The sequence below is a fragment of the Salvelinus alpinus genome, chromosome 25, assembly GCF_045679555.1.
Source record: "Salvelinus alpinus chromosome 25, SLU_Salpinus.1, whole genome shotgun sequence".
NCBI lineage: Eukaryota > Metazoa > Chordata > Actinopteri > Salmoniformes > Salmonidae > Salvelinus > Salvelinus alpinus.
The window spans coordinates 3911027-3935613 of NC_092110.1; the positions used below are offsets into that span (position 1 = coordinate 3911027).

General features: G+C 45.9%; 1 protein-coding gene and 1 long non-coding RNA gene across 9 annotated transcripts in view; one reads left to right on the forward strand and one right to left on the reverse strand.

Moving 5' to 3' along the window:
• Positions 1-24587, reverse strand: part of syne1b (spectrin repeat containing, nuclear envelope 1b) — a 145692-nt gene that overhangs the window by 39483 nt on the left and 81622 nt on the right. For all 7 annotated transcript variants that reach the window (XM_071365255.1, XM_071365258.1, XM_071365251.1 and 4 more), the window contains 37 exons: positions 24262-24447; positions 23861-23983; positions 23601-23783; positions 23221-23364; positions 22825-23004; positions 22404-22529; positions 21280-21399; positions 20989-21150; positions 20611-20805; positions 20188-20367; positions 19026-19229; positions 18045-18176; positions 17760-17860; positions 17412-17565; positions 16114-16248; positions 15683-15838; positions 15279-15488; positions 15023-15124; positions 12066-12185; positions 11729-11929; positions 11286-11459; positions 10884-11015; positions 9813-10009; positions 9387-9519; positions 9012-9194; positions 8323-8472; positions 6122-6298; positions 5758-5913; positions 5403-5558; positions 4816-4986; positions 4396-4529; positions 4027-4231; positions 2976-3158; positions 2591-2737; positions 1984-2138; positions 1549-1696; positions 1210-1304 (listed from right to left, as the gene is read on the reverse strand). In XM_071365255.1, the coding sequence (XP_071221356.1) occupies positions 1210-1304; positions 1549-1696; positions 1984-2138; positions 2591-2737; positions 2976-3158; positions 4027-4231; positions 4396-4529; positions 4816-4986; positions 5403-5558; positions 5758-5913; positions 6122-6298; positions 8323-8472; positions 9012-9194; positions 9387-9519; positions 9813-10009; positions 10884-11015; positions 11286-11459; positions 11729-11929; positions 12066-12185; positions 15023-15124; positions 15279-15488; positions 15683-15838; positions 16114-16248; positions 17412-17565; positions 17760-17860; positions 18045-18176; positions 19026-19229; positions 20188-20367; positions 20611-20805; positions 20989-21150; positions 21280-21399; positions 22404-22529; positions 22825-23004; positions 23221-23364; positions 23601-23783; positions 23861-23983; positions 24262-24447 (5810 nt within the window). The remainder of the gene's footprint in view (positions 1-1209; positions 1305-1548; positions 1697-1983; positions 2139-2590; positions 2738-2975; positions 3159-4026; positions 4232-4395; positions 4530-4815; positions 4987-5402; positions 5559-5757; positions 5914-6121; positions 6299-8322; positions 8473-9011; positions 9195-9386; positions 9520-9812; positions 10010-10883; positions 11016-11285; positions 11460-11728; positions 11930-12065; positions 12186-15022; positions 15125-15278; positions 15489-15682; positions 15839-16113; positions 16249-17411; positions 17566-17759; positions 17861-18044; positions 18177-19025; positions 19230-20187; positions 20368-20610; positions 20806-20988; positions 21151-21279; positions 21400-22403; positions 22530-22824; positions 23005-23220; positions 23365-23600; positions 23784-23860; positions 23984-24261; positions 24448-24587) is intronic.
• Positions 7364-11883, forward strand: LOC139553205 (uncharacterized). 2 transcript variants are annotated; one of them, XR_011670614.1, is made up of 3 exons: positions 7364-7644; positions 8272-8504; positions 9457-10441. It is a non-coding gene; the product is annotated as an uncharacterized lncRNA (long non-coding RNA). The 2 variants fall into 2 exon arrangements; XR_011670615.1 differs by lacking the exon at positions 9457-10441 and adding an exon at positions 11747-11883 and having other exon boundaries at positions 7446-7644.

Genomic DNA, 24587 nt, shown 5'->3' on the forward strand with positions numbered 1-24587 from the left:
AAAAAAATTGTAGACCTCCACAAGTCTGTTTCATCCTTGGGAGCAATTTCCAAATACCTGAAGGTACCACGTTCATCTGTACAAACAATAGTACGCAAGTATAAACACCATGAGACCACGCAGCCGTCATACCGCTCAGGAAGGACAGGCGTTCTGTCTCCTAGAGATGAATGTACTTTGGTGTGAAAAGTTTAAATCAATCCCAGAACAACAGCAAAGGACCTTGTGAAGATCTATATCCACAGTAAAACGAGTCCTATATTGACATAACCTGAAAGGCCGCTCAGCAAGGAAGAAGCCACTCCTCCAAAACCGCCATAAAAAAGCCAGACTACGGTTTGCAACTGCACATGGGGACAAAGATCATACTTTTTGGAGAAATGTCCTCTGGTCTGATGAAACAAAAATAGAACTGTTTGGCCATAATGACCATCCTTATATTTGGAGGAAAAAGGGGGAGGCTTGCAAGCCGAAGAACACCATCCCAACCGTGAAGCATGGGGGTCGCAGCATCATGTTGTAGGGGTGTCTTTTCTGCAGGAGGGACTGGTGCACTTCACAAAATAGATGGCATCATGAGGATGGAAAATGATGTGGATATATTGAAGCAACATCTCAAGACATCAGTCATGAAGTTAAAGCTTGGGTCTTCCAAATGTACAATGACCCCAAGCATACTTCCAAAGTTGTGGCAAAATGGCTTAAGGACAACAAAGTCAAGGTATTGGAGTGGCCATCACAAAGCCCTGACCTCAATCCCATAAAAAATGTGTGGGCAGAACTGAAAAAGCGTGTGCGAGCAAGGAGGCCTACAAACCTGCCTCAGTTACACCAGCTCTGTCAGGAGGAATGGGCCAAAATTCACCCAACGCATTGTGGGCAGCTTGTGGAATGCTACCCCAAACGTTTGACCCAAAATAAACCATTTAAAGGCAATGCTACCAAATAATAATTAAGTGTATGTAAACTTCTGACCCACTGGGAATGTGATGAAAGAAATAAAAGCTGGAATAAATCATTCTCTCGACTATTATTCTACTACTTAAAATAAAGTGGTGATCCTAACTGACCTAAGACAGGGAATTTTTACTAGGATTAAATGACAGGAATTCTGAATAAATAAATGTATTTGGCTAAGGTGTATGTAAACTTCCGACTTCAACTGTATGTGTATCAACACACTTTACATACTGAGGCAGTGTACTGTACCTTTCATCCACCTGTCCCTGCTCCAGCATCCTCTGGCCATCACTGATTATGGAGTGAAGGATCTGCTGACGACTGAACATCTCAGCTTGGAATAGCTGCAGAGAAAACACATTCAGATCTGGTTAACTGCATCTTAGATAGCAACATTGCAGTAATTATTGCACCATAGCAGTCCTGATGACTCTATGGAATCCAGACGTCCCAAATCCCAGCATGCAAAGCTGGATGAAATTATGTCATCACAACCAGAACTGTTTCAGAACAAGTTGTAATCTGGATTGAAGTCACTATAACAAGTTTTTCCGGCTGGGTTCTATTCCAGCAGGACTCCTCCAGTACCTCGTGTGCTCTCTGTTGCTCCATCAGACTCTGGTAGTTCCCAGAGATCCCCACGGCTAGCTTCTCCTCCGTCTGTACCAGGAACTCCATCCACGTCTCACACTTCTCCAGGAACGTCTGGTGCTGCAACAGGAACGACTGCAGTTTACTGAGGAGAGACCAAGAACCAATAATATCAGACCCAAAAACCTTCAGTCAATTAAATAATTATGGGCCCGATATAGAGTTAAGATAAGTAGCCCCAACTCAAGACTTTCTCTTAATTCATTTATTGACGTAGATGGGAGACTTGTGCGGAAATTCTAGTTAAGCACACAGATCTCAAGTCAGAATAAGTGCCCAATGTCATTTAATATTTCACGAATTGACCTTAAATCTCTTTGAAAAAACGTCAGTCTTTGAAGTTATTTCATGAACTTCAGTTTTCAACCTTACCTGAATCTCTCAGTGGTTTGGGCATTGGCTGAGGACCAGCTCCGGTTAAGGTTCTGCATGCGTTTGATCTCGGTGTCGTTAAGAGGAAGCCGATAGCCCAGCTCATTCAGACGTTCCAGGTCAGGGGCCATGCTACTGAATCTCAGAATCTTTCTCTGCAGGGAGAACAAGAGCATAACTTGTAGTGAGTCTCAGTGACATTAACTCACCCCAGGACAATGGCTTTTTCTAATTGTCTAATATACTGTTTGTAGTCTTCTGTAGCTCAGTTGGAGCATGGCGCGTGTAACGCCACAGTAGTGGGTTCGAATCCCGGGACCACCCATACCTAAAATGAATGCATGCATGACTGTAAGTCGCTTTCGATAGAAGTGTCTGCTAAAAGGCATATATTGTCTAAGAATTGTTTCCTTTCCTTTATCGATATAATCTAAAATAATGGACCATGTAAAAGACTAGCCTAATGAGCTTCCACCATATTGTTTTCACCTGTCAAGTCTTCTCCAATGAGTGTACACGAGGAGAAGAAAGGAGCAAAGGATTGAGTTTTTGACCTTTTTTTATAGTTGAATCACAGTCATATAGCTAGATCACGGTGCTGACTTACCTTGAGTTCCTCCATGCGGTCCTGGATGATGGACAGGTCAGAAGAACCGTTGGGATCTTGGACCTTCAGAGCCTCCTCGGCCTCCACCATCCAGCGCCCCAACGAATCCAGCTGCTCACTGAAGGTCTCATAGTCCTGGACTCCCATCTGGAGGAGGGATTGGAGGACAAGAGATGTATTTATTTATACATGCAAAATGTATCCAGGTGAGTCCCATTGAAATGTAAATACTTTTTTTCAAGGTCAAGAGGAATGAACCAATGGCTAATGAAGCAACTGAAAATGACATTCTTCGGAAGATCTCAGAAGCATGAGGTTGCACTAACTTCTCAACGTGGTAAAATCTTGTCTTGTTGGGTAAATCTGGTCCCATATTCCCCTGTACCTGTAGTGTAATGAGCTGCCTGCTGAGGGCCTGCTCCACGGTGGCCAGGCGCTGGGTTAGAGAGAGGTGGTCTGACTGGACGGCGGACGCTGCAGAGGTGTCCACCTGTTGCTTCAGCTGATCTCCCAGCTCCTGGAGAACCTGTAGAGATGCCTGCACTGGAACCTGAGCCCGCAGCAACTCCTGGAGAGACACCACCATACACCAACACACATGAGTGTAACAGAACACAAATCATCTATTATCACAAAGCAATATGACCAAAGGATCAAGGATCATTGTTGACTGAAAGCTTAGGACATTAAACCGGGAAACTTGCATCTGATTAAAGTGTGCCACTTCTTTCCATAATAGACCATATAGGTGTTATGATTTTTATGAATAATGACTAAATGATGTATACATTTAACGTAGAACTATAACTAACAGAATTCTACCCTGTCACTGTATGACTGAATGAAATTGATTAGAATTCATAAATCTAAATCTGATGTGTGTAGTTTTAGTCAGAATTAGAACAAGGACTTTTTGTTCCTTTTTAGTATGTAAGCAGGGTGCAAGTGTGAAACAAATGATAAGAGGAGCTATCGACAGACAAGATGTACTACTGTGTTCCTTTCAGGACATTCTGTTCCCACCCAGGGAGGGGAGAGACCGTGGGCTTGTAGTAGATTGTGGCAGACAGGTGGCAGACAATGTATGAAAAGGAGAAGACTTGTGAACTATATTGTCATTGTCTTAGAGGAGGAGGGACAGTTATGACGAAATGAGAGGTATATAAACCAATGTACATGTAAGGATGGGCAGAGCTCTCGTAAATAAACCTGCTGACTATTGTAGACTGGCCTCTGTCTGTTTCATTTCAATAAGAACCTTACAAATTCTTAGTAACAGACAGAGTAGTTTAATTGAAGTTCAGTTTATGAACATTGAGAACCAAATTCTCTTGACAATAGGCAAAAAGGCCTTGATGGGAGATGACAGTTTATGAATACTGAGTCCTATGTGTATGTAAAAGGATCAATCCAACACTGTCCCTGTTCCAACTCACACTGCAGTCTTGAATCCAGGTGGACACCTCCTCGTCTGCGATGTCCTTGCTGCAGGCGGTCTCCAATAGCTGGCCAGCCTGCTCCTCTTGCAGCTGGACGCTGGAGCAGCTCTGTTCATACAGCTCTTTGTAGTGCTGCCACAGCTGTAACAGGGCTTTACTGCTCCTCAGACGCTCAGAGATCTCCTCCAGCAGACTGCTCCACCTGGACACAACATACATAGATGATGAACATCTTGGATCAATGGATCCTGGATCAATAACATAATATTGTTGTTGGATCAACTGATCAACACCCGTGGTTCTCACCCATTCATGGAAGATAAGCCCCCGTTGTGGTCTTAAAGTGATCCAAATACACAAACAAACCTAGCGTTGACGTCCTTCAGGGTATTGTTGAGGCTGTCGGACACTGACGGGTGGCACTCCTTCAGCAGCTGGTGTGTCACAGAGCCAAACTTCCTCAGACTGCTCTCCTGCTTCTCCAGGTCCATCTGTAGGTTCTACACAAAACAAGTCAAACACATTAGGCCAAATTCTTCCCGAAGTGTGCACTTCTCCACTACCCCTCAAATACGTAGAAGTATTGGATATCATGTCTACCATATTTCTTAAACCAATCCAATGTGTTTAAATCCTTGAGGGGGATGGAACTAGTGCACACTTTAGGAATAAGGGAGAGAATTGCAATTGGGCTACTGTGTAGGTTTAACCAGTCATTAAAGAAAACAGGTTGGGGGAAAAAACACATTTCTAAAAGCCTGAGATGCATGTTCGTCCTAGAATTACCTGTAGACTCTCCACCTGTAGCTGTACAGCCTCCAGGGAGCCGGTGAGGAGGCGGAAGCGAGACACAGAGTACCTCCCCTCCATCAGGTAGCCGTTCATCTCCTCTGAAGACAGCTTGTACAGACTCCACTGGTCCAGCACTGACACAAGGCTGATCTTCAACTGCCCAATCTGGGGCGGAGCAGAGATGGAGAAGAACAATGAGGTCTGCATTTAAAAAGTAATTCAAGGAGCTTACTTGATTTTGCAGTTGTGTTTAGTACTTTTCTGCAACGGGGGATCGTCATAGTGGCTTAGCGAGTGTGAGGTAGTTAAAATGAGGCAGTTCCGTTTAGTACTTTTCTGCAACGGGCGATCGTCATAGTGGCTTAGTGAGCGTGAGGTAGTTAAAATGGGGCAGTTGCAGAGTATGCAGTAATAGGTGACTATGGGGTACTTATAGTGGGCTAGATCTATTATCACTCTCATATACTCTTATCTAACGCAGAGACAAAGCACACATTATTTACACTCTATAGAGAATTAATAGAGGATGAGGGAGAGATATATAGAGTGAAATTGACAGAAGATAAGATAGCTCTGCCTACAAGGTGATCTAGGTTAGCCCAGGTGTGATTGACAGCTTGGAGTGTCTCCATGACGACAGCACAGGCCTCGTCTGTTTTGTTCTGGATGAGGGCACAGGCCTGCTCCTCCACGCGCTCCACCTCACCCTCCTTCTCCTTCACCACCTCCTCCATCTCCTGCAGGAGCAGTGGAAAGAGAGAGCAGTCAGAGGTTTAAGATCAACATCAAGATCAATAACCTGATTAAGATTCTTCATTGAATAAAAACCAAACAATTGAAACCCAAAGGCCTACCGAGTATAATATACACAGTGTAAAAAAAAGATGTGATTTATATAATAAATCAATACAAAGTGTAGACAGCGAGTATTCCTACCTGGCAGTCTTTGAGGGCGTTCTGTATGGAGGTTAGGTCCTCTATCCTGTGTTTCCTCTTCAGCCTCTCCTCCTGAGCGAGCAGCCAGGTCTTCAGGCCCTGTATGTTGTTCTCATAGTCTAACCAGTCCTCCAGCAGAGTCTCCAGGAACTGGACCTAACCACACAACACAGCAGGGCACATACTGTTAGAATTCGTTGTACTGAGACAATGAAATAATCCCTCTGATCAAAACTAGTCTCTACACTCTTAGAAAAAAGGGTTCCAAAAGGATTCTTCGGCTGTCCCCATAGGAGAACCCTTTTTGGTTCCAGGTAGAACCCTGAAAGTTGAGGTTGAAAGTGGTTTGTTTTCTCTCTCTCACCCTCTCCACGATGAGTCCCTGTAGTAGCTGCCAGCGTCGGTTCATGACTCCAAGCCTCTCCGCAAAGTCTGTCTTGTCGCTGCGCTTGCTTTCCACATCCTGACCACTGATCTGGGGCACAGACTGGTTCACAAAGTCCACCGTCAGCTGCTTACAGATCACATCTATTCTGAAGCCCTGGGGAAGTAGAAAGAAGGAGAGAGAGAGAAAGAGAGAGATAAGGCAAAAAAGAAGGACAAAAAGAAGATGACTTTATTGTCTAACAGACATTTGTATTCTGCGTTATCTTTTAGAGTGAGAGAGTCATTCGTTATTTACGATGGGTTGTGAGAATGTACAGAAGGTCCTCCATTAAGACAAAAAATACTTGAAATATATATGGAATATTTTACTCTTAGTAACCAGGTTTCCATCCAACCTTTGTATGCGAGTAAAGTGCATGTCAGAAAAAAAATGTAATGATGGAAACAGAAAATGTTTCTGTAAACTTTCCAAATGTCGACAAAACAAAATACCCTAGACAAGGTGGGATCTTTTTGTGTCGGTAAAGTGAATTATGCGAGAAATGTCGGTGGAACCGCTTTTATGAGCAAATATTGATATAATAATCGTATCGAAATAAACTTGGAGTCACGCGATGACGTGTGGTCCTCCCACTACGACTCGGGAAAGCGTGCCGTTTATTAGGCTACAGATTAAATAAGTTACGAAGAACTTCACAGGGTGGTGAAAGTGCAAGGTTGATGCTTGATGCTCCTTTCCAATACATATTGAGTGTCTTAATCTGGTGACATGATGATCGACGCTTGGCTGCCATTTGACAAATAAAAAATCTTGCTCTTTGGCCATAATAATCTCCTCATGTTGGCCAATGGTTCCCAAACTGTGGATCGTTTCTTTTATTTATTTTTTTGGCTTTCAACTAACTTTTGAAAGTTGTAATAGTAGCACAAGGTGAAATTTCGTAAATTGGGTAGTGCATCATCAGTATTCCTCTGTCATTGCATACCTTAGAACTTGTTAGAAATGTCCAGATCAACTAACCCACGTCAGCTAACCTTTTAAGCTACATGTAGGATTTTTAGCCCATAGATTTTGTAGTAATGTTCGAGTCACTCAAACGTCACATGACTAAGACATTAGACATGTCAAAATGTTGTGGCAGACGGCAGGGAGAGGTGAGGGGAGTGGTTATTGAGGGGAGATATCTGGCAGACCGCGGGCTCCACCCCCGAGCCTTATATGGACTTCCTGCCCCAACGAGGCAAGGCTGTCATTTGTTAAGCCAGGGAGTGCTTGGGGATAAAGGAGGAAGCAGCCTGCACAAAGGGGCAGAGTAGGAGAGAGCCAAGTGCGTTATGAAGAGTGGGAAAAGAGAGAGCAATATCAGTGAGATTACCCGTTGTGACCTGGACTGACAGACTACCTCCCTTGTGTACTGGACCGGATTGGCTGAGGACCCGAGTGTGAGGATTACCCCTGTAAAACGGAACGGACAACGAGAACGGCTTGTGGACTGTGAGGTGATTAGTGAATTCCCCCTTCTTCCCCAGTGTACCAAAATCCCGAATAAACTCCTCATTTGCATTTATTTGTGCTACTGGTGCATGTTTTGTTATTGAACTTGGTGACGTGGAAACCCCACATGCTTGAGCCTGCTACAATGTATAGAATTGCAAGAACATTTGCTTTAAAACTGCTAAATGTTCTATCCGCCAACAAGAGGGATGTGAACAATTTCTGTCATGAACAGTGATTGTGCCCATAGTACATAGACGTGGCACTCACGCAGGGGGGGGCACGGGATGTTCCCCAATGCTGGGAGGGGGGCCTGAGTTAAAACGTTTGGGAACCCCTGATGTAGGTTATACTGGCGACGTAGCCAACAATTGGCTACACTGTTGGCTAGAGCACACGTGCCAATACCAGAGCGGGCATACTCGCTATCTAAAACAGTTTTGTGAGAACCATCAGTAGAGTTGAAAATGCAATGGAAACCCATTTAACTTGTATTGTTATTTCGGTACATGGGAATTTAACCGCAAGGTATTTTTGTGTGCACTGTCATCACGCACAGACTTATCTTCAAGTCAATTTGATGGAAACATCTCTGGTGGGAAAATTAGCATATAGTTTTTTTATATTCGCAGGAAAATCTCTCGCCAATTGGACGGAAACCTATTTAGTGTTTTGTTCCCTACCTTATACTTCTGTAAATAGTCCTGGATGACAGTCGACCCCACTGCTCCCTTCAGGTTCTCCTCGTCCTCCTTGATCACAATCTCCATCAGAGACATCCAGTTGACCAGCTCCGAGATTGCGTGGCGAGAGGCCAGCTTCTCCATTTGAAGCTGAGGAAAAGAAACGGGCCAATATATGAAAGGTATGCAAAAGGGAGAAAAATAGCCTACTAGCCTGGATCCAAACTGAATTGCTCTGTTTTTACTTTTTGATTCCAGCCTGGCATTCCTAAATAAGGGAAAAGGAGAGCTTCTTTGCATACAAAAATAGTAAAAAATAGACATTCCTCTAATAGATAGAACTTCTATACACAACATGGTCGAGAAAAGGTGTTGCTTGATCTAACTACTGTATGAGAGTGAGGCAGAAGAGTAGGAGTCAAACACTAATCCTATTTGCCCTGACCAGATAAGCCTGTTTCCGGCAGTACCTAAACTGCATCCCAAATGGAAGCCTGTTCCCTTGATAGGGTACAAAGTTTGACCAAGGCCCATTGGGCTCTAGTCAAAAGTAGTGCACTATGTAGTGGAATAGGGTGCTGTGCCTTGTCTCTCGTGAGACACAGTTACTGTAAACCACTGTTACTAAATCGAGTAGCTGGACAGTGTTCACGCCAGATTTGGTTTTGGGTTCAGAGGTCAGACAGTACCTGGTGTAGCTTCTCTTGCACCATTGGGATGCGTGTGAGTAGTTGGGTCCACTGTGAGTCCACGCGGGCCAAGTCAGAACGCAGGGCTGCGGTGTCAACCCTCTTCAGCCTCATGAGCTGGTTGCCCTCTGTCATCACAGAGCACTTCAGAGACGAATGAGTCTCCACCTCCTTACAGAACTCCTGTGAACAGAGAATGGTATAACAGTCAGTTTCACATGGAATATAACTAGTATGTGTATACAGCTGGCAGATTTTAAGTTCCGGATAATGGTTCTCTAACCCCTTATGCCTAAACTTAACCCTTACCCCAACCCTAACCCTACCCTTAACCCCCTATAAGGTATCACCCAGTCTTTTGACATGTTGACTCACCAGGAAGGCAGAGAGATGATTCCTGACGGTCTCCATCTCCTGTGGAACTAAGTCTGCCTGTGTGTTCCAGATTTCCAGACGTTCTAGAGCAGACTGCTGCCAGCCATTTAGCTCTGCATACTCCTTCTGGTACCTGGACATCAAATGGAGAGGAACCGGTTGAGTGGGTGCTATTCAAACTCTCCAAAATATCCACTTACATACAGTACAGACCTGGGTTCAAGTAGTGTTTATTTTTTTTTCAAATGATTTGAGTTCTTGTTTGAGACCTGCCTTAAGTGACAGAAGGATGGGGTTGCACTTTTTGGTACTATTTAATTGATCCCACTGCGCCAGGCAAGCTCAATGAAGCGCAGCTAAAGAATTCGAGAAAAAAAATCACATACAGTGCACTTTAAATAACATCCCTTGGGGTTCAGCCCTGACCTGGTCCAGTGTTTGAGAATGGCCTCTAGTCTCTGCAGCTCCTTGTTGACCTTGGTAGCGTTGCTTAGCCAGTGTTCCCCCAGCATTGTGAGCTGGTTCTCCAGGCCAGGAGAGCACACGGACAGCAGCAACCTCTTCCCCTCCTCCAGGACCTGGTACAGCTTGTGCTGGTGCTCCGTCAGTCTATCCATCAGACTCTATGGTGAGGAGATTAGGTAGACCAAGACGATGAGAGGGGGGTATACAGGTATGTACAGTGGTGTAGATACCTGTACTTAAATTACTTCAGTAAAAATACTTTAAAGTACTACTTAAGTTGTTTTTTGGGGTATCTGTACTATACTTTACTGTTTATATTTGGACAACTTTTACTTTTACTTCACTACCTCCCTAAAGAAAATAATGTACTTTTTACTCCATACATTTCCCTGACACCCAAAAGTACTCGTTACATTTTGAATGCTTAGCAGGACAGGAAAATTGTCTAATTTACACACTTATCAAGAGAACATCCCTGGTCATCCCTACTGCCTCTGATCTGGCAGACTCACTAAACACAAATGTTTAATTTGTAAATGATGCCTGAGTATTGGAGTGTGGCCCTGGCTATCTGTCAATAAAAATAGAAAATTGTGCCGTCTGGTTTGCTTATTATAAGGAATTTGAAATGGTTTATACTTTTGATACTTAAGTACATTTAAAACCAAATACTTTTAGACAAGTAGTATTTTACTAGGTGACTTTTACTTGAGTCATTTTCTATCAAGGTATCTTTACCTTTACCTATTAAGGAATCTTCAAGTAGGACAATTAAGTACTTTTTCCACCGCTGCATAAATACATATCAAATGTATGCTTGGTAGCATTTTATTTTACTGTACTATTTACCAGGTAGTTACCTGGTATTCATTAGGAACATCATGATAAAGATTATGGCGGTGCTGTGTATGATGCTATTAGAAGGTAGAGTAAGATATGGCAAAAGTAACACACAGTATACATGCGAGTGCCATTGGTTTTCTGTTATGATTGCATACCATTGTACAGAGGGATGATAGTGGCATACTGTACCTGACACAGTGAGCTCCTCTCAGTGAGCTTCTCCTCGGTCTCCTCCATTAGGCCCACTGTGAGGATGCTACCCTCCACTGCCTCCAGCTGTCTACACAGAGCCTGGTAGTCCTGCACCAGACGGCTCCAAGTCTAAAAACACACAGATAACTCGTGAAAAAATAACAATTCAGCTATACTCGGGTTACAGATATAACCTTTTCAGACTATCGTGCCGACCCCAACTGTACTGTGCTGGCTCGGACATTGCCTTTTCACATTGTCCTTTCCAGCATGGTTCCAGCAAGTCTGGTGGATACGTAACCAGGCCAGCCCAGTACAGTACAGCTTGGCGCTAGTGTGAAAAGGGTATTTGACTGATTTATAAGTATGATAGCAGTTTGTTTTGTGGTCGTCTCTGACCTCCAGTATGTACTCCAGTTCCACTCCTCTCCTGTGGGCCTGTTTGAGGACTCCCTGGGCCTGGGCCAGAGTCTCCTTCAGACTCTGGTTCTCCCTGGGAACCACCAGGCCACTGATCTTCCTGAAGAATGTCTCTGTCAGGATCATATGGGACTCCAGACCCTGGAAGAACTCCTGGAGAAAGAAACCAGAGATGGTATAATGTTGAGATATGCCACTTGAGTGAAACCTCCCCCCAGCTATGGTCTTCTGGAAAGCACCCTGTGGGAATATCCAATATGGTGAACCAGAGACATGTCTTCCCTTGTAACGGACTTTAAATCATCATCGAGCGATATACTCTTGAATTGCCTTTTGACAATATATTTACTATGCATAGAATTCTTTGTACTATCCAAAATTGCTGTAAATCTGTGAGACTTATACGTAAGGTTAAAGTCTACCTTGTGTTTGTCCAGCAGGATCTGTACTTCCTCCACAGAGCTGGCGATGATCCTCTGGTCGGCAGCCATCTTGTCTTGAGCGGTGTCCACCAGGTCAGCCAGATCCTGTAGAGCCCTCTCATACTGACCTTTCAGAGCCATGTTCTGGTTCAGGCCGCTACGCCGTGATCCCACCGTCATCACCAGCTCCTCGTAGGTATCCTGGAGGAAGAGGAGGAGGAGAGAGGACAGAGAAGCAGAAGAAGAATACCTCCAGATATGATACGAGTCACCAATGTTTAAGCAGTGTCTGTGGGTGTCTGTGTGTAAGAACTGTCTGTAGGAAGAGGTCAGATACCTGTAGCGTTAGCAGTTCGTTGGTGGAGATCTGGTCTGCCTGTAGCTCTGTTCCTCTGGTTTTGAGCTGGGTAATCCTCCGCTCAAACTCTCTCAAACTCTCCTCAGCCTCAGCAATGACCTGCAGGAGAGAACCCAATGCCGGTTAGCTTCTTAGACATTCAAATCAAATCAATTTGTATTTGTCAAATGCGCCGAATACAACAGGTGTAGACCTTACCGTGAAATGTTTACTTACAAGCCCTTAACCAACACTGCAGTTCAAGAAATAGTTATGAAAATATTTCCTCAAAAATCTAAAGTAATTTTTTAAATAAAAAGTAACACATTAAAATTACATAACAATAAAGATGCTATATACAGGGTGTACTGGTACCGAGTCAATGTGTGGGGTACAAGTTAGTCGAGGTAATTTGTACATGTAGGTAGGGGTAAAGTGACTATGCATAGATAATAAACAGCGAGTAGCAGCAGTGTAAAAACAAAGGGGAGAGGGGGTCAATGTAAATAGTCCGGATGGCCATTTGATTAATTGTTCAAAAGTCTTAAGGAGCCTTTTGGACCTAGTACCGGTGCTCCGGTACTGCTTGCCGTGCGGTAGCAGAGAGAACAGTCTATGATTTGGGTGACTGAAGTCTTTGACTATTTTGGGGGCCTTCCTCTGACACCGCCTAGTATATAGGTCCTGGATGGCAGGACGCTTGGCCCCAGTGATGAATTGGGCCATACGCACTACCCTCTGTAGCGCCTTACGGTCGGATGGCGAGCAGTTGCCATACCAGGCGGTGAAGCAACCGGTCAGAATGCTCTCGATGGTGCAGCTGTATAACCTTGAGGATCTGGGGACCCATGCCAAATCTTTTCAGTCTCCTGAGGGGGAAAAGGTGTTGTTGTGCCCTCTTCACGACTGTCTTGGTGTGTTTGGACCATGATCGTTTGTTGGTGATGTGGACACCAAGGAACTAGAAACTCTTGACTCGCTCCACTACTGCCCCATCGATGTTAATGGAGGCCAGTTCGGCCCTCCTTTTCCTGTAGTCCACGATCATCTCCTTTGTCTTGCTCACATTGAGGGAGAGGTTGTTGTCCTGGCACCACACTGCCAGGTCTCTGACCTTCTCCCTATAGGCTGTCTCATCGTTGTAGGTGATCATGCCTACCACTGTTGTGTCGTCAGCAAATGTAATGATGGTGTTGAAGTCGTGCTTGGCCACGCAATCCTGGGTGAACAGGGAGTAAAGGAGGGGATTAAGCGCACACCCCTGAGGGGCCCCGGTGTTGAGGATCAGCGTGGCAGATGTGTTGTTGCCTACCCTTACCACCTGGGGGCGGCCCGTCAGGAAGTCCAGGATCCAGTTGCAGAGGGAGGTGTTTAATCCCAGGGTCCTTAGCTTAGTGATGAGCTTTGTGTTGAACACTAGTGTTGAATGCTGAGCTGTAGTCAATGAACAGCATTCTCACATATGTGTTCCTTTTGTCCAGGTGGGAATGGGCAGTGTGGAGTGCGATTGAGATTGCGTCATCTGTGGATCTGTTGGGGCGGTATGCGAATTGGAGTGGGTCTAGGGTATCCGGGATGATGGTGCTGATGTGAGCCATGACCAGCCCTTCAAAGCATTTCATGTCTACCGACGTGAATGCTACGGAGCGGTAGTCATTTAGGAAAGTTACATTCGCATTCTTGGGCACAGGGCCTATGGTGGTCTGTTTGAAACATGTAGGTATTACAGACTCGGTCAGGGAGAGGTTGAAAATGTCAGTGAAGACACTTGTCAGTTGGTCCGCGCATGCTCTGAGTACACGCCCTAGTAATCTGTCTGGCCCCGTTGACTTGTGAATGCTGACCTGTTTAAAGGTCTTGCTCATATCGGCTACGGAGAGCGTGATCTCACAGTCGTCCGGAACAGCTGGTGCTCTCATGCATGCTTCAGTGTTGCTTGCCTCGAAGCGAGCATAAAAGGCATTTAGCTCGTCTGGTAGGCTTGCGTCACTGGGCAGCTCGAGGCTGGGTTTCCCTTTGTAGTCCGTAATAGTTTGCAAGCCCTGCCACATCCGACGAGTGTCAGAGCTGATGTAGTAGGATTCAATCTTAGTCCTGTATTGACGCTTTGCCTGTTTGTTCGTCTGAGTGCATAGCAGGATTTCTTATAAGTGTCCCGCTCCTTGAAAGCGGCAGCTCTTGCCTTTAGCTCAGTGCGGATGTTGCCTGTAATCCATGGCTTCTGGTTGGGATATGTACGTACGGTCACTGTGGGGACGCCGTCGTCGATGCACTTATTGATGAAGCCGATGACTGAGGTGGTATACTCCTCAATGCCATTGGATGAATCCCAGAACATATTCCAGTCTGTGCTAGCAAAACAGTCCTGTAGCGTAGCATCCGCGTCATCTGACCATTTCCGTATTGAGCGAGTCACTGGTACTTCCTGCTTTAGTTTTTGCTTGTAACCCGGAATCAGGAGGATAGAATTATGGTCATATTTGCCAAATGGAGGGCGAGGGAGAGCTTTGTATGCGTCTCTGTGTGTGGAGTAAAGGTGGTCTGGAGTTTTTTTCCCTCTGGTTGCACATGTGACATGCTGGTAGAAATTAGGTAAAACAGATTTAAATTTGCCCGGATTAAAGTCCCCAGCCACTAGGAGCGCTGCTTCTGGATGAACATTTTCTTGTTTGCTTATGGCCTTATACATCTAGTTGAGTGCGGTCTTAGTGCCAGCATCGATTTGTGGTGGTAAATAGATGGCTATGAATAATATAGATGAGACCTCTCTTGGTAGATAGTGTGGTCTACAGCTTATCATGAGGTACTCTACACCTCAGGAGAGCAATACCTTGAGATTTCTTTCATATTAGACATCGCTCACCAGAAATTATTGACAAATTCCTTTTGGTTATCTTTTATACGGTCGGTTAAGAAGGAAGTGTCATGTACTCGTGGACTGCCATTACAGATCTTACCTCAAGTTGTTTGGAGGCTGGTCTGTCCATGGCTCCCGCCAACGTCTGAAGAATCTGGCACTTGGTGTCGGTTAGATCAGTGAGGAGAAGCTGTGACTCCGTCTGCATAAACCAATACAAGATAAACTCAATGCATAACTGCAAGCTTTTTAGTCCAAGAATAGTGGATTCCGAAATGGCTCATAAGGGGACAAGTACACCACATGCTCAGTAGCCTAGACAACTAAAGCATAGAGATTACACCACATAGCCTGACCTGGTAGGCAGTGAGTTCCTCCATCCTGGTCCTCATGTGTTCACAGCGTCGCCCCAGGACAGAGTCCATAGTCCCTAGCCTCTCTGTCAGACAGTCCAGTGTGTCCTCTAGCAGGGCCTGGTCCTCCCCACACAGCCCTGTAGGTTGGCCCAGGAGACCCCGACTGTGGCTCACCTCCCCATTCACCTCACTGACATCCTTCCCTAAGGCCTGGAGGAAACAGAGATGACAAAGTCACCAAACATGCATGGATGCAAACATCGAAGGGCAAAAGGAGTGATTGGGGACCAGATGACTGTTTCTAAATACCATGATCACATTTTGAGATTACATAATACTATGAGAGCAGACGTTGTGTGCTTTACAAAAATGGATGTTACTATTCAGGTGTTGCAGTGGCCTACCTCCTGGTTTTGTAGCTGTGTCTCAGCGTTCTCGGCCAGCAGCACAGCACCAGAGAAGAGGGTGTTCTCTACATCATCCAGCCAGGAGGAGGTAGCTGACACGGCTTGGTAGAGCTGCTGCTCCATTGGCATCACCTGGCCCTCAGAGGCCCCAGTCTGAACAGAGATACCAGGGTTGGGGTCAATTCCAATATAGTCAATCAAGGACGTAAACTCAAATTCCGTTTGGATTCCATCAATTTAAGAAGTAAACTGAAATTCCCATTACAAGTCAGTCAATTTAGTTGAAATGGAATTAGCCCCATCCCTGATCGATACAGTGCATAGTTGTCTTATATATTTCCATACATAAACATAATTTAACAACCGAAAACAAGGACAACCTACAGTACAATAACAGTATGGGATGTTATAGTGTTGTTATAACCTACCTGAGAAGACATCTCCTCCATTGTCTGGCTGAAACCATCATATAACGTCTTCAGTGAAGACTTGTCCTCTGTATTATCTGTCTCTCCTTTAAACAGTATCCCAGCAGTGGTCACTCTGGCCGTTCTGGAGTAAACCTGGAACAGAGTATGACCACTGTCACTTTCAGACGATGTCACTGTACTGTACCTCAGAGCAGGGCCGGCCCTAGCCTTTTGGGGGCCCTAAGCGATTTGGTTTGGGAGCCCCCCACGTCGTAGAAAAACATTTCAGTGGCCTCCTGTTGACGGCGGCGAGAAAAATGTAAACGTTTAAGTTAATTTACTGCAATTCTACACATTTTGGCATGGGGCAGAGAGAACATTTTTGCAACTTTATAACAAATAAATTGCTCCCGAGTGGTGCAGCGGTCTAAGGCACTGTATCTCAGGGCAAGAGGCATCACTATAGTCCCAGGTTCGAATCCAGGCTGTATCACATCCGGCCGTGATTGGGAGTCCCATAGGGCGGTGCACAACTGGCCCATCGTCATCCGGGTTTGGCCCGGGTAGGCCATCATTGTAAATAAGAATTTGTTCTTAACTGACTTGCCTAGTTAAATAAAGGTTAAATAAACATGTTTAAATAAAAATGCCATGCAACTCTACTCATTCTACCATGGGACAGAGATTTTTTTTCTCAGTTTTAAAGCTAATTTCCTGCAATTCTACATATTTTTCCATGACTTATGCCATGTTAATATGATATCTGAGTGAGTGACTAACAAAATCAATGTGGGCCCGTCACGCCTAGTCCCGCTCCCCCTCCCCAGTGCTCGACGTCACCGGTCTACTAACCACCCATCCTGGCAACCATCGTTACGCACACCTGCTCCCCATCATTACCCACACCTGGACTTCATTATCACTTTGATTCCCTTCCCTTTATTTAGCCCTCAGTAGCCTCAGTCATCAGGCAGTATTGGTTTGTTTTCATTCACGTTCTGCAGTCTTCTCATGTTTGGTTTATCTGCATTTATCATTATTAAACTCACCTTCTGCACCTGCTTCCTGACTCCCGACGTATACGTAACAGCCCCCTGGAGGTCAGGGCCCCTGAGCACGTGCTCTGCGTCAGTATTTGGCCATGATTACTACAAGTTTAGATAGCTGGCTAAACTAACTTGCTAACTCTCTGCCATGGCTAATTGAGTGACTATCAGTGACTGGCATAATAGAAAAACTGCTGATGCACAACCAAAAATAACTGGTTGTAATCTGGTTTTGGCCGCTGGGATAGGTGTTGACGGTGGGGTCAGTACCGGTTGCTTGTTGTATTGCTCCAGGGTTTTCTGTAGGAGCTGGAGTTTGGTACTGAGCTCTTTCCTCAGGCTCTCCCACCTCTGTCTCATCTGCTGCTGGGCAGCCCGGGTCTCTCTCTCCTGCAGGAGCTCTGGAGAGAAGGGCTCTGTCATACTGCAGACAAAAAGAAAAGACGGAATATGATATAACATAAAAACATTACACAGAGGATAAGGCCTATTGGCCTCTGGTAATTCAAAATAAACTGTCAGAACCCTGTGTTGTTGTGTTAAAGTGGATTCATGTTACTACTTTGTAGTAAAGCATCACAAAAGCAGAACCGTGGATTCACTGTTTCACGGCCATACCTGACACTGCTGGGTGAGGCCTGCTGGATCAGGATCTCCTCTCCTCTACTGGCTACTGACTGGAGCAGCTTCTTCTGCTCTGCTAGCTGCTCCTCCAGCTCCTAAACAACAACGCACAAACATGACCACTCTTAACAGCAATGACTTCTCTTTGAATTGAAGGAAGGGATGAAGGAAGGAAGAAACAAATGAGCGAACGAACACGCAAACAACCAAACAAAACAAAGATCCTACACTGGCATGGCAGCAGTAGTGCGATGGTGTGTTTGAGAGCGACTACCCTACCCTCTGTCTCTGGAGGCTGTCCTGGTGATGTTGTGAGCGTGTGGTACGTGCCTGGGCCAGCCAGTCCTGTACACTGGGCCCCGGAGACAGGCTAGAGTCAGACTCATTGTCCTCCTGATCCTGCAGGAAGCCCTGGAGAAGGAGACAAGCAGAGAGAGGGTTATTTATGGAAACAGGAAGGAAGGGAGGAAGAAACAAATGAACGAACGAACATGCTTTTTTCTAAACTCCTCTAATTGTCAGAAAAGTGTTTTTATGTAACTTCAACAGATTTTCAAGAATTTTCCTGAAATGTTTTGTGCTATGTCTACTAAAAATGACAAGAGAAATGGTTATTCATGTAAGGATTCGTTTGATTCACATCTTGACAACAAGACCGAACAACCATCAAGGCGGGTGAGGATTACAAGTCACTTGATTATAAGTCAACTCCTTATTTAGATTTTTTTAAACCTCAAACAATAGAGCGGTTGAAATAATTCAAGCAAATTTGTATGCAATCCAGTTCACCCAATCATATCCCTGCACACATCAGCCACAATAAAGAATAGTAGGGGACAAACAGGCACCATGTCAAAGACAGAAGACATTACATTAAAGGCTCAGAACAGACATTACATGTACATGCTTCCTCAATGGGCCTTTCAGCTCCTGAAAAGCCTCCCATGCTAGAGTGGCCTGCAGGACAAACAAGGTGAAGGCATAGACTTTAGCGAAGTGGTCTAACGTGATCCAGGAAACCTGGACTTGAACACAGTCGGTCACATAAGCAACCAGGCACCTCTGTAAACACTGTCTGCAGTCAAATTGAAATAATTATTCTAAAGAGGTTCCAGTTTCAGACGCGGAGATGACTGTAGCAGTAGCCAGGTCCCAGATCTACCAGGCTACTGGTACATTCCTCTCAGCAGATAAATCCACCAGCACCTTTTACTGTAGTAGTAAGCTACAGGGCAGGTATCCAGAAGCAGCCGGACTCACCTGGATGTTGATGTGTTTGTCCTGCAGCATCTTCTGCAGCTCCAGCAGACTTCCCTTCAGCGTCCGCAGCTTCCTGGCCAGCTGCTCAGCGTCCTCCCTCATGTCCATCCGCGTCTCCTGCCTCCCCTCCAGCAACAGACTCTCGCTCCGCATGGTCAGCTCCGACAGGGCCACCACCTTCTGCTCAATCTCCTGCAGCATGTTCTGGAGCAGCAGGAGGAGAGAGGCCATCTCAAACATGGTGCTGGATACCAGGCAGACCCTGCCCCCAAGGCAGCTTCAGTCAACGGGGCCTCCAGTCCCAGGGTCAGTATAGACCCCTTCAGTAGACCCAGCAGCAGGTCTCTCTAGGTACTGTCCTGCTCTCATTGTTGGTCCACCTCCCTACCAACACCCTCGCCTCCAGCACAGCCCAACACACCAGCACTAATCCTTCACGTCGCATGCTCAAGATCAAAAATATATACATTCCCCAAGTGTCCTGGACTGTTGTAGACCCTTGTAAAGAATAGATCCAAAGCTACCACAGATGTCCCATCGTAAATGCTTCCTCAAAGATCCATGCACAAAGGAGAATCCTCCATATATATAGACCCATATCCTGTGTGTGTGTATCGGTAAATTGAACAGGTTTCAACCCCCCCCCCCCCCCCCCCTCGTCAGTTGGTATTCCTACTTGGATATTCTAGCAGGCTGATCCAGCGCCACCACCAACACCAACACCAATCCCTGCAGTCGGAATCTATTAATCTAGCAAATAAGGCCTCCCACCTGAAGACACGGCCCCATGCAGTCACACAGAAGACATCTGCATAATCTGCTTAACTAGACTAGTGTTACAGACGCTTAGGAACCTAACCAAGCCTCTGAAGGCAGCCCTGCCCTCTAACACTGCTGCTAATACTCTTGTTTACTGCTGCCAGGTTCCTACCCCTCCCGGGTGGATCCATATGTGGCAGGCAGAATCAAAAAGGGAGTTATAGTGGGATTTAATAATTGGATGTTAAATGAGCAGTTGTGTAAAAGAGGAAAACGCATGTGACTCACGGAGGAGCTTTTAAATAAAGGGTCTCTGTGCGTTCGTGCATATGGGCGTCTGTGCATATGTGTGTGCGTGGTCGTGGGCGTGAGTACCCGCCAGTAGGGGGCGCTCTGTTCTAACCTGGCAGTCTATGAGCTGCTCCTCCATGTCCTCCTCATCCTCCTTAACGCTGGGATGGAGGAAGGTTGTGAGTGCAGAGCGGGTGGTGAGCAGCCATTGGTCCATCTGGTCAGCCTGGTCGAGGTAGTGTTGTAAGGCCTGCTCTTGACGCTGCTCCTCTAGATGGTCAGTCGCACGCTCCTGGACAGGGAATCACAAGACACCACATGAAGTAAGGCCAGACACAGCTTGTGGTCATGTTCGTGAACCTCTTGTCCCCTCAACAAACATGCTTTTAATGACCCTCTCATGTGATGAGCCTGACCTAAGACACTCAAATGGTTTCCTAATACGACTAAATGAGCATCTGAAGAAGTGGAAATGCACCTATCCGAACAAAAATATAGAGGAGAGAGAGAAAAGGTATTGGGAGCATCACTGTACCTCCAGAAGCTGTTGTTTCCCCGTGGCCTTCATATGTATGGTGGCCATCCTCTCAGCCAGGACAGTGAGGGTGGACTGCATGGCTAGCTGGTCGGCCATGTCCGAGTCCACAGCATCAGTACCCAGCTCCTCTGAGAAGCTGGTCTGCAGCTTGTCTATATCCTCCTGCAGACTCTGGATCTCCTCACCCATGGCCTGGTAGAGGGAATAACAGTATTTAGTTATGATGGGAAGACATTGAGTCATGAGTATACTGAGATGTTACACGGGATTTCTGCCTCAAGCAGGATTTTGTATTTTGAGCATTTCGAGATGTCACATAGGATTTCTGCCTTGTGGAGCATAGCGGAATGTTACATAATACTGATTCTACCTTACCTTATGGGCTTCCATATGACTGTCTGTGCTCCTGTCAGCCTCCAGTCGCTCATTGAGTTTGGCCTCTAAGGACTCCATCTTAGAGGAGATAGACTGGAGAGAACCCTGGTAGCGCTGCTGCTTCTCCAGCGCTTCGTACAGAGTCCTCTGCTTCTCACTGATCTGTAAAGGGAAGGATAGGAACTAGTAGTAGGCAGACCTCGGCCCACTTCGGCCCATAAACTTCAGTTTATTTGTAAATACACTTTTCTAAATAGCTGATGAAATGTTTAATCGATATGCATTGAGTACCACATTCTTCAAGGTCTCCCAGGAGCGTTGCAGGTCATCGAAGTTGGCCACAGATTCAAATGTCGGGTCATATAGCTCCTGTATGGGGGCTCTGGTGAGGGTGGCTCGTCCCAGTCCCATCTGAAAGAAAACACGAGCAACAAATACATAGAAGCATCACAATGTTACTTGGTGTATAGGTAGGTACACAATAAGGTAAGTGGGCAGGACCTGGTTGCATAAAACACCTTAAGTGTAGCTAGCTAAAGTAAGTAGCTAGCTGGTTGATGTTTTTCTTTTGTAACCAGAGCAGATGAAAGCAACATTCAACTCCACTAATGCTGTTTACATTGATATCACACTGAATGAATCAGTTAAGGGACCTCATGGGCACCCTTACATTTTTCACTTAATTTAAGGGGGAAATTCTCCTTACAATATTTTGTGCAACTGACTTAAAGTTACGGAAACTCTAAGGGAAAAGATAAGGCGGGAAATTAACAATGGAAGGTGCACAATCCATGGCTACTGAGCTAGCTGGCTAGTTAGCTACGTACTCCGTAAACTAGCTTGACGTACTAGTAAGTAATATAAAGTTCAGGAAAAAAATGTACTGTCAGAAACGTGATTTTATTATCTTCTGGAGCAATTTGGTTATCCTGTCTTGGTTGTAGAATTTCTATTTTGCAATCTCAAATAAATGCGATCTCTTTGGGGAGAAGTTGTCAGTGAATCAGGCCGTCTCCATGGTAACCATATACTCTTTCAGCCATACCGGCCTTCAAACTACTGTAAAACCCCTTAACATATGCCCTTACCTAAGGAAATATTTGAGGGGCTCTATGCAACGCCCTTAAACATTTCCCTTAGTTAAGGGGAAATTATTCCTTAAGGTAAACCCTTAAGGGAAACACCTACGATGTTTTATGCAACTGGGCCCAGGCCCTGAATGGAGAAGTACAGTAGCCTTGCTATGCGTTAATCTGTGCTAATGCAATGTATTTAATTTGAGGCATACACGATGACAGGATATGGAGATGTATTTTCATATCTCATGGTCTGTAGCTAGAGTAGAGAGAGAGAGAGAGAAAGAGCTCAGTAGGTGATGCCCGAGTGTGAGTGATGGGAGAGGGAGTGCAACAGACCTGGGAGTGAGTGATGGGAGAGGGGGAGCGACAGACAGGAGGAGAGGAGATCTCACTGTTGGTGCCCTCCTCCCCAGACTCCTCCGTGACAGGGGACAGGAGGGTGTGACAGCGGCCAGCTGTCATCTGATCACACCGTAGGACAGAGTTAGACAGAACAGACAGACATGGCATCCAAGTTTTAATCAGAAAACACATGCAGAGAAGATTGTGTGAATTTATTAAAAGGCCACCACAGAGAGTGTTTCAGACAGACATCATGCGAGCTCGAGATTTGATAAAGGGTCACAGGATTAACAGCGGAGTGAACACACAAAGTTAAAAAAACATCGTTTTTTAGTAAACTCATATTGTTAATTAGTAAACTCATATCGTTTACCACATCAATAAGCTCGATTGAGGAGGGGAGTTTGCCTCTCACCATGACTACAGAGGGTTTGTGTGTGTCTCCATCCAGGTCCTCCTCAGTAAGCCCCGTCGCCTCAGTGTCACTCACAGTGAGCAGCATGGTGGCGTGCTTGGCCTTCACAGCAAGCATCTTACACTTAGAGTTCAGACTGGCTATCTGCTCCTGGTAACCCTTGATCTTCTGGGCCAGGTCCTGTTAGAAACATCCCGATCACGGTCAGTGGTTATGGTGACAACAGGGGAACAAAGCATCCATATAGTCATAACATTTTACAGCTTAACTAGTGTCCTTTTTGATGTTGTTGATTTTTTGCTTTGGGTACCTAGTTGTTCCTACCAGCACCTGGATCTAGATGTTTTCACAATTCTGCATTCCTTTCCATTGGTAATGCTACAGTATGTAGAGTACCTCATGGTGTAGAATCTGAGCCTGCAGCTCCTGGATGTTGCTGGTGGGAATGGGTCGGTCCTGGATGACTCTGTGGGCGTCCTCTATCAGCCTCTGGAGGTGCCTCACCTCCTGCTCATACTGCTCATACTGCACAACAGCCTCCTACAGAAGGGAAACAGGAAATCAAGGAATGTTGATACTGGTGCACAATGTAGGAGGTCAACTGTTTTGCAGGTGTGGCACCTGGCTTCACCTGGCTTGCAGGTGTGGCCAACCGGATTCAAACCGTGACTTTCTGTGTTCCTCAAAACCTAGCCATTAGCTCGGGGGAACTAACACAAGTCTTCAGTCACAGGCAATCAAATTAATTATTCATGATTGTGCTGTGGCCTCCCTACCTGTAGAATGTTGCACTGCTGTATTGCGACATGCTGCAGCTGGCTGGCCTCCTGCTGTAGGCCCAGTGCCGTACGACAGATAGCCAGGCCAGGCATGACCTCCTCTGGGACGCGCAGGGCGCTCTGACACAGCTGCACCGCCTGCACCTGCTGCTTGAAGGCCTCCATCTCCGACAGAAGACGCTAGAAAAACAGACAGGAGGGAACGTCACATTCTCCGCAGCAGCAGCGGCAGCGGCAGCAGAAGAAGAGGTAGTTACCTGTCTCTGGGCCAGTTGTTCCTTGAGACTCTGTCGGGCCAGCTCAGGAGAGGTCAGTGTAGCTTGGACCTGTTCCAGAGCAACATGTAGGGTCTTCACCTCGTACTCCAGACGCTCCATACTCTGAGAGGACGACACAGGACACACACACAGGTTAATCTCAGAACCCGGAACCAAATCTTCTGAGGGCTAGCTGGCTAGCTAATCAAGTCATGTTAACCGTCTGTCACTACACACAGGTCAATCAATCAAATATATGTGTATGTACAGGTGAGAATAACACGGAGATGCTAAAAGCTATTCGACCGTCTCTGAGACAAAGACGAACAACAATGCAGGAGTAAAAGCAGATGCTAGGCTAAAATGCAAGGTCAGCGCATACAGTATGTCTGAGTCAGTACCTTGGCTGCGTCCTGTAGGCTCTGCAGGCGTGTCCTGACGGTCTGCTGGAGCTCCTCGGTGTGGCGGCTGAGCTCACACACCTGCTGGGACATGTTCTCCGTCTGCAGCACCTCAGACAGCAGATCCACCTTCTCTCCCATGGCCTGCAGGTCCCCATGGAGCTCCCGGGACTCGCGCAGCACAGACTGATGGTGACGGGGAGGGGAGGGGGAAAGCACAACACAGGCAATGAATGGAATAAGAGGACACTGTTTATGAAAAAAAAGGGCCAACCAGTGATGGACCCTAAGAGGTGCCGGTTAATAAGAAAATAAGTAACATCCTG